We start from the raw sequence: 9,353 nt of genomic DNA on the forward strand, positions 1-9,353 counted from the left end.
AGCATTGCTGACACCCCAAAAGGCCATCGCTCTTGTCCTCCACCACCACTACCACCTCTAATGTTTGATGGCTTCCAGGCTGAGGGCAGGTGACTGTTCATCTCCCTGCTGGCTGAGTGATGGTTTGCAGAGCTGTGGACTGTATCTCCCAGGGACCAAGTGCTCTGAATTTATAGAGGGGCCAGAAAATCTGTATCTGCTATTCAGAGCTGGAGTAGAAGACTATAGTTGGATTCAATGATCTTAAATGTCTTCTCCAACCTAAATGATTCTATGATTCCACATTGTCCTCACTCTCAGTCCTGTTTGCTATTTCACTTGTGCATATTCTGCATCGATTTGAGAAAACAACTCTGCTCACACATTGTTTTTGAACGACAACTCTGGTTTTAAGCTACAGAATTAGCAAGATATTGTAGTGATGGGACCCTGGCAAAGTGTGTGACTCCTAGAAATGTTCTCTGACAGTTACGTGCAACACTAGAGGACATGAGCAAGATAACAAATGGCCCTGTCTACCACCGCTGAAAAGCTCAAGTGTAATAAAGGCCAACAAGCTTTTCTCAGCCCATCAGTAAAAGAGATAAAAAGCCAACATTAGAGATGTCCCCACCTGGCAGGATGAGTGCCAGGGTGCCAAGTCTCAGTACACAGCACGGCCAACCGAGGAACAAGTTTCCGAAGGCAATTCCCGAGTACAGAGCTCATCCCCAGCAAGAACAGTGCATTTGTTTGCCTCACTGTTGTAACCTTATTAAGACTTATTTTTGAGCAAGCAAAACAGCATGTTTTGTTAACTTGGGAGGAGACGTGTCGCCCCACCTAAGTCAAACATAGGCTGAGGACACACAATCCCCTTCAGGCGTCGTTGTAAACCTACACAGAGGAGAGCCTTGTATTTGCAAGTTGCCCATCAGCCCAACGCTAAGCAGGGTGGGCCTGCGGGTCAAAACATGCAGTTATCCCGTTATCAAGCTCAGTTTGGATACCGGGTACGAAGACAAGGACCGGTGGCAGGCAGTGAGCCGTTGCACACCAGTGTAAGGGAGGAAGAGTCAGGAAACCCACCCTCCGTTCATGACAAGTGCTTTCTTGGTGTTGTTTCTTCCATCTCAACTCCCTGATGACCTGGGGAAGAGCTCCACTATCCTGTTCATCTGCTCTCTCGCTAGGGAGTCCATAACTGGGGCAAGAGTAGGCAAAATCCAGCAAGCCAAGTCACGTACACACGTGCCGACATACAGTTTAGTGGCTTCAGATCTGTCCGTTGGGCAGTAGTTGGGATTGAGTCTCTTCTGAGAAAGGGCAACACAACGTTAAGCCCTTCCTAGGATGGTAGAGTCTCCACAAGCTGGTGCTGGGCTTGCCCCAGAGCCAGCAGCCCCTGGTGGGATCCTCACCTAAGAGTCCATGGGACGATCCTTCCTTCTGTAGGGTGTCCCACTGCCACCAATACCTCTACATTTCTTGTGGTACGGGGAGTTTGACCACCAGTACGACTCGCTGGTGCCACCTGAGCGTGACTCTGAAATGTAAGCATCTCTGGAGAGCTGGCAGGTGCAGGGGGAGAGCCATGAATCTGCACTGCCGTGTGCGGAAGGAATTACGCTGATTTATTCCTTCTCTTCACCTCTAGGACAAGATAAGAGATTTTTCTTTTTCAGGACAAGGAGGTTATATAGGTATTTGTCCTGCATTACACTGCTTCCTCTCCTCCTCTCTCTCCTTGTGGATAAACCCCATCAGTTTTCCGGCAGGGACTCCCATGGGAAGGGTGCAGCAGGCTTGAGCACCTGGCATCTTTCCCATTTGTGCAGAAGCGGAAGGGTGGCTGCAGATGGCAACCAGCTTTGGTGGTCCAGGGACCTCTCTCTTCACTCCCAGGGCAATCCAGGCAGCACAGCGACACCAAAATACCAAAGAGTCTGCAACATCTCTCCTCCATGAACACAGTCCCAATGCCTGGGATTTCTGCTCTGCAGGATATTCCATGGCAAGGTCTCCGACTGTATCTATCCATCACTGAGCTGTCATGCGCACAGTCACCTCGTCCCCTGGTGCCACCCACACCGTACCTCCAGGCGTTGGTGCCGCTCCAAGCGACCCCAGGTGCACACACCAGGGACACAATGGATGCTCACCCAAGGACAGGACTGGGGGGCAGCACCCCACAGATAACCCTCAGATACCACCATTACCAGTCCAGGGACCTCCTCCTCTTTTTGGAAGGACAGTCAGGAGATAGACTCCTAGACACACAAGGCTCCAGTAAGACCAAGCGCTGCCTACCTTCTCCAGGGCCATCCCCCATGGAGAACCCGACGTGCCATTGCTTTATGGCAGCACTACCGCCCATACAGAGGTTGGGCAGAGCTCCTGTCCCCCAGGCAGGGTGACAACTGGAGACACTTACCCTGGCTGAAGTGCTGCCCATGCTTGGCACTGAGCTGCTCCTTCTTCTGGGCAGGTACTGACTCCGCTGCCAGAAAGAGCCAGCAACTTCTGGCTCTTAAATCAAATATTTGGAGCAAGTTATTGCTGCTCCTGCAGTAAAACCAAGATCTTCTGCCCCTGGGCAGAGACTTGCCCCTGGGAACTTGCTCTCAATGGAGAGTTTAAGTGTCCTGGCACTACACCAGAGGGGAAAGCATAGGAAAACGTCACCATACATTGATAAAAGAAGTAATGCTGTCATCCTCGGGTTATATACTAGGAGCAGAGGACTAAGACACTCATCCAGCAGCAGCATGTCACAGCCGAGAACCAAACCCTTACCTCTTTAGCTGTGGTTCAACAGGCTCGCTATTGCCAACTGGAATTGCTATCACTCTCGCCAAACCTTGTGCTTTTCTTTCTCTTTTCTTGCTCACAGACCTTAATGTCCAAATGAGACCAGTGTACCTGCACTCCACCTCCTCTGCGCTGGACAAGCGTGTATTTAACAGCAGAGCCTCCTTCTCCTCTGCACAGATGCCTTTCTGAGAGGGTGGAAAACACAGGGTTAAGCTCCACTGTGCTTCCATTTGACAACCAAAACCCAGCAGGCCATCAGACCATACTCAGGTGGAACCAGTTACACAGGGGAAAGGAACGAGCTGGAGTCCCCACGCAAGAAGCTGTTGGTCTGCGGCTTTGAAAGCTAGCTGCTTTTTTCTGTCCTTTCAGAGTTTTCAGGCCCTATCTCCACTGTAAAGGCGTTGTGCAACCCGGGTGTTTTGCAACCACCGCCTGACCCGGCCGCAGAGCCAGGGCTTTGGGCTTCACCCTGTCCCACCACGCCTGGAGCAGCTCTGGCCTCCTGCCCACCCACGCTCCCGAGCCCACGCCAAGGCTACCTTTACTCCCGGAGTACCAAAGTTTAGTTTAAAGTCGCAGCTCAAGTTCTGCAGGATGGGCTGAGAAAGCAGTTACGGGGATGGAGCAGATGGGAAAGAGCACATGAACTTCCACGGCTTTGGGTGAGTTCGTACTGTCAGATTGCTCCAGACCCAAACCCATCACTTACGACACTGGTCCTGCTTCTGGGTCACCATGACTGTGGTAAATCCAGAGCAACTCCTCCAAGCAGTCCAGACTTGCCCTGCAAAGGCTGGAGGACTCCAGCAACATCTCCTCAAGCCTTGGTTAACACCAGCCAGCACTGGTAAGAGAGAGCTGGAGATGAACCAAGCTTAAACCAAGTCTCAAAGCCTAGGTCTAAATTGAGTCAAAGACAAGGACAGCGCAAAGCAAATTGTCACGTGAGCTGCAGCCACCCATATTTAAACCCGATGCTCTAACAGCGTGACACCTAATTATGCCACAAGACCAGAAGGAAGTACCTCGGACAAGATCACCATGTTATTCCTCCGGGAAAGACTTTGCCTCATTTCGGCATCAGGAACAGGCAGTGCCTTTGCGGGGATGGGTCAGGGAAGGCTGTGCCCTGTATGGTGTTGCTGGATTAAGCCCCTGCCCAGATAAACACCTCCAAGTAAAGACAGAGAATTTAAAAATAATAACACTAACACCTAAACAAACAGTAAGGGTTTGAGGGCTTTGCTTTGGAATGAAAGATTAATAGACGTATTGATTGACTGAAGGGGCTGGGACAAAGGCTGATGGCCGTGTTTATTTTTTAGCATCTGTGTGTGGACTTACTGTACTTGTGTTCGAGCAAATATTGCATTAAGGAAGCTTATGAACAAACACGTGAAGCGTGGTCGGGCCATTCCAGCTCAGACCACACGATATCTGCACGTGCTGCCACCCAAATCTGTTAGCAGGAGTTACAACAGCTGAACATTTACAACTAGGCTGGGCTGAAGGTGTGTTGAGATGCCTCCATGGAGTCTACAAACCTTGCAGCTCAGAGCAAGACGATGCGAGCGAGCTGCCCCGGTGCCGCAAAAAGCAGCCACTGCCGGACACCGGGAAGGACCGGACCAAGGGGTCCGTGTTGGGACTTAGGGTAGGGGATGCTGCGGCAAAGCAAGCGGCAGAGATGGAGGAGGGACGCAATCTTCCAGCAAAAGACCAAGGTGAAGTGTAGGGTTGCTGGCAGACCCACAACTGCTTCTGTCCCAGCGCTGCGCTGCTGCGCACACCTAAATCTGGGAAAATTTAGGAAAAAACCTCCGCAGTGCAGCAGCTCGGGCACTGCTGAGTAATTTGGCTGTTGCCTGGGTTTCGGGGCCTGGGGCTAATACTTGGGGACCCTGTTGGGCAAGAGGTGGGTCACTACTTTGGCTGAGAGATAAGTCTGAGTGCAAAAAGGCTCAAAGAAACACAAAGGGGTTTTTGAAAAGCGTCCTTCAAGACCTAACGCATCTTGCAGAGCTCCAGCCACTGTCAATGATTAACCTGCTGCACCCATCGGACCTCCCTGCTTCACCCATCGACCAGCGCCCTCGCCGCAAGTCGACGTGAGGAATCAGATCCCTTCTGAAGCCATCTCTTCCCACTGCCTCCCTGGTGTGCAAAGCTTCCAAATTGCCAGGCATGCAAAAACCACAAGTAAAAACCGTCCCCAAAATAATCCCCGGAGAGGTTTAACAGACCAATTGCAAATACGTTCACGGTTCTTCTCACCCTGCCTCCTCGTTAAACCTTTCCCACGCAGCTTGGTCACCCTCAAACCGTTCTCCTCCGCACCACGGGGATCCGGCTCTTGGAGAAGCTGAACATCGGCTAATCCCATGGCAGCAGGAGCTGGGGCTTCACAGGTTGGGGACGGGATGGGCGTGATGTTCAAAGTTGGTGGAGAAGCTGAGACCCTTCTGCTAAACCCCTGTGCGGCAGAGCAGGCAGCACCGCCTGCGAGGACGGACAGTGGTGAGGCAGGGACCAGGGTGCTACAGCAATAAACCCGGAGCTGCGTTTCACAGCATTGTCAATTCAAACCACCACCTAAAAAAGTGCTTATTACAGGAGAGGGAAAAACCCAGAAGCCTTAAGTGACCATTTTAAAGCTTTCAGCTATTTAATTGTGGCTTCCCGCACGCTGATAGAGAAACCAGCGCCCTCGCCGCAAGAAGCCTCTCCTCCCCGAGGCACTCTCTGCATCCCTTTTATCTAGGCAGATGCAAAGCATCTTGGAGAAAGACCTTCTGAACACCCCAAAGTGAAGAAGGACATCCAGCCTTGCAGGTGAGATGGTGGCAGTCACCCAAGGTGACAGCCAGGCAGGCGTGACAGCCCTCCAAAGAGGGCAGAGGAGCTCCTGAACCCTGTTGAGAAGATATTTCGTTCCTCCTCTCCAAGGATGGTTTGCAGGCATCAACGGCTGCTTTAAAAAAGAGTTCTAACCGCACTACATCTTCACGCAAAAACCAGTGAGAAATCTCCAGCCATGGTGCTCTGCAGCATCTCTGAGTGTCCAAGCCGTGGGCTCTGCACCGTCCACTGCTCCCATCAAAGCCTCCACGGGGGAAGAGGTACCCAACTCCCCTGGAAAACACTGAGGACTGGGCATCTGAACCCCTGACCACCACCAGCTTCACACCTCTACGTGCTGCAGATACAAGGGAATGTTTTCAGATATGCCCTGGAGATCACAGATCCCAGCCTTGCTTCCAAAACCGATGCCTGCGCTTCGGGGTCCTAATCCCACTTCCTCCCAGTAAGTCCCCAGGTCACTTTTAGATAGGAAGCATCAGCTCCCCATTTGCTTTAGGAATTCTGAAAACGTGAACTGCAAATTTACATGGAGCAACATGAAATACAAGGGAGTCCCTTCAATAATGCACATTTTTTGCTCTTACAGCTTGGCTGTTTTTCCCTCCTCTCCAGCTGCCAAGTCTTTAAAATCCCACAGGACAAGAAAGGAAAAAAAAAAAGAAAAAAGGCAGGCAGGAAATAAAAAAGCAGGTAGGGGAAAGAAAAAAAAAAGGAGTTTTCTATGGCCCAGATGAACCTAGCCCCTCTGCTAACCACGGCAAAGCAATATTTTTTAGTGGGATGAGGGGACCGCGCTGTGAAGAGCGGCCGTGGATGGCCATCCCCAGCGCTCCCCGTGGGTACTTACTGGTGCTTGTGCTAGTGCCGATGGTGTTGATGGTTGTGGGGACGGAGGAGGAGGAGTAGAGGGGCAGATGGCCGTTCTCGCACGCCAGGTTTTTGTCCTGCCAGCTGGAAGCGCTGACGCTTATGCCCGAGTCTCGAGAGTTTTGCCATCCGTTGAGTTTGTCGTCAGAGTTTTGTCTTTGGTGATAGTAGTGCGTCTGCCCATAGTCCACCGAATCCGACCGACCTCTGTTCTGGCTGCCGAAGCTACCCGACGTGCGGTCCTCCAGGTGGTTGAGCCACATGGCCAGGGCACTCCTGTCCTCTAAGGAGGTGGCAGGGTGTATCAAGGCGTAGGACAGCAGTTGCCTGCTCTCCTCGATGTGTTGGTTGTGTTCGATCGAGTGGGCCAGGATTTTAGGCAAGAGTTTCATGTATTCGACTTTCGCCTCAATGTTGCCGGGCTTCAGTAAAGGCAGGTGGGTTAACAATAGGGAAATCACTTTATCCTTGGGTTCCTGTTGCCATTGGTTAATGATTCCTGTCGAAGGAATAGGAAAAAAACAAACAAACAAACAAACAAAAGAAGAGAATTGAGAAATCGGCAAACAGAGCTAATAAAGAAACGAATAGACCTTGGCAGGGTAAATACGACACGCCAAAGGGATGCCCGCATGTCTGATGCCACTGCGTGAGCATCTCCCAGGCAGGGTTACCGCTCTCTGAAAACCAAGGTCACGGCAAAGTGTGCCGAATTGGACACCGAGAGTTACCAGATGCTCCCAAAAATCACTAAAAAAGCCAAATTACACCCACCTCTACGGCCACGTAGCTCCACTGCTGTTGTCCTAATGTCAACCAAAGTCACCATTTGGCCCACATTTTCCGTATCGTTGCCGATTACACAAAATACTACACAAAAGCGCTTTGTGGATAAAAACCACGTGGATCTAGCTTTTGAAAAGCACTGGTTGGGGAATGGAAAAGGTCAAGATTCAAATGAGCTAACACAGGCAAGAGCCACAGAGGGCAAAGGGAAGAAGCATCCCAGCAGGAGGACAATCACCAAACCAGGGTGTTGGTCCATCCGCCAGCCTGGCCCGATAAGATGCCCCAAAGGTATTGAGGGAAGGGCTGAGCTGAAGCGGCCGCAGAGCTATTGTTCCTTTGTTAGCTCACGGCAGATAGGAGAGGTTTTAGAAGCCCAGAAAAAAAAGCAAACATAGCATTTAGCTTTAAACATACGCAAAAGGAAAAGTCAGGGAATTACAAACCGGTCACTTAACTCAAACTCCTGGAAAACTGATGGAACAAATAATGAAACAACCTATTTGTGAGCACTTAGAAGATAACAAGATGATAAGTGACTGCTGACACCGATTTGTCAAGAACAATTTAATTTCCTTCTGCGACAAAGTAACTGGGCTGTGAATAGCCGGAGAAGCAGCCAGCGCCGTATATCTTGATATTCATTAGGTGCAGCCGCACATGGCCTCAGCAGCCCAGCAGAGAAACAGGCTCAGGCGAAACTGCTCTAATGTGCGCACACAACCCATCAGAAAACCGTACGGAGAGAGTCGTCACTGGTGATTCACCGTCAGACTGGGAGGATGTGCTGAGCAAGGAGCTTTGTCCTGGGTGGGACGTCACCCAGTATGTCATCGGTGATACGGGTGATGTGACAAATGTATTCAACGTGCAGGTATTACGCCGGGAGAAACGAAAACACTCCAGAAAACTGGATTAGAAGTCAAACAATGTTGAGACCTGGAGAAAAGTCGGAAAAAAAACCCTGGGGTGCATTAAGTAGGCGCAAACATCTGCATGCAGGTGGGAACAAATCGCTGTGCAGTACCAGGCCGGGAAGAGCCTGGGGTCAGGAAACATCACAGGCTGAACATCAGTCAAAATCCCACGTTGCACATAAAAACTGCACCAGCCAGCCTGTCATCTCTCGGAGAGGTGAAGCCCAGCGTGGCCAAGCTGCTCTCCTTGTCTCCTGGGGATTGTAGTAATGTTTGAATTACAGCAAAGGTGAATGAGGTCGGACATGAAGAAACTACCTCCTACAGGTAGGGCTAGTGATGCGCAGGGGGAGATTGCCTACAGCCGTTGTGAAATCGCCACCACCGGAGGTTTCGCTGAACAGTTTATGCAAACACCAGCCAAGGATAGCTCAGGATCTACCCAGACCACTTGACTGACGCTTCCCAGCCGCAGGTCAGTCTCTCCTCCAGCGTTTACCAAACCCCTCGATGAAGCCTTCAACCTTTCAGTCCCTGTAGCAGGCTGTGCCACAACTGAACCATCTGGTGAAAAAGGACTTCCTTCTGTTTGCTTTAAACCCACTGCCCAAAACTTCACCAAGTGAAATGCCCCCAGTTCTCATTTTATTAAAAAACATCCAAAGCTTTACATTCTCCCTCCTTGTCTGCTGTCTCCTATCCATACCATAGAGGAAGCTCCTCTAAATCATTGATTATCCCTATATCCCTCATGTGGTTTTGAGCTAGGGTAACCAAACCCACACCAGTGAAATGAAGATCTGGACATCCATCTGTAGGATCACCCATCAGGTTTGCTCTTGGGAAGACCCACGCTGCCGTCCAGCAGCTAACCCAACCCTTCCACCACCCCAGGACCCAAAGGAGGACTATTACAGTAGGGTCTTTTCCCAATTAGGATCAAACCCTGCAAGTCGGTTCCTCAACACAACTGCGGTGGTGAGCAGCACTCACTCCTCCAGCTTCGCCTGCCCAGTTTCAAGGCGTGCAACCATTTTAATAGGAAGCCACTAGATGGCTTGCTGGAAACGCCGACGGCTCTCGCTGGAACTTTCTGCAGTGGTATTTACTTCTCCGTAGACCTAC

General features: G+C 50.8%; 1 protein-coding gene across 1 annotated transcript; it reads right to left on the reverse strand.

Moving 5' to 3' along the window:
- Positions 1 to 6,448: 6,448 nt before the first annotated feature.
- LOC104159630 (protein Smaug homolog 1-like) lies at positions 6,449 to 7,024 on the reverse strand (the record flags this gene model as incomplete). The annotated part of the gene is made up of 1 exon (XM_009697588.1): positions 6,449 to 7,024. A coding segment is annotated over one exon (576 nt), but the record flags the coding sequence as incomplete, so codon positions are not given.
- Positions 7,025 to 9,353: the final 2,329 nt, after the last annotated feature.

The sequence above is a fragment of the Cariama cristata genome, unplaced genomic scaffold (assembly GCF_000690535.1).
Source record: "Cariama cristata isolate BGI_N322 unplaced genomic scaffold, ASM69053v1 scaffold18810, whole genome shotgun sequence".
Classification (NCBI taxonomy): domain Eukaryota; kingdom Metazoa; phylum Chordata; class Aves; order Cariamiformes; family Cariamidae; genus Cariama; species Cariama cristata.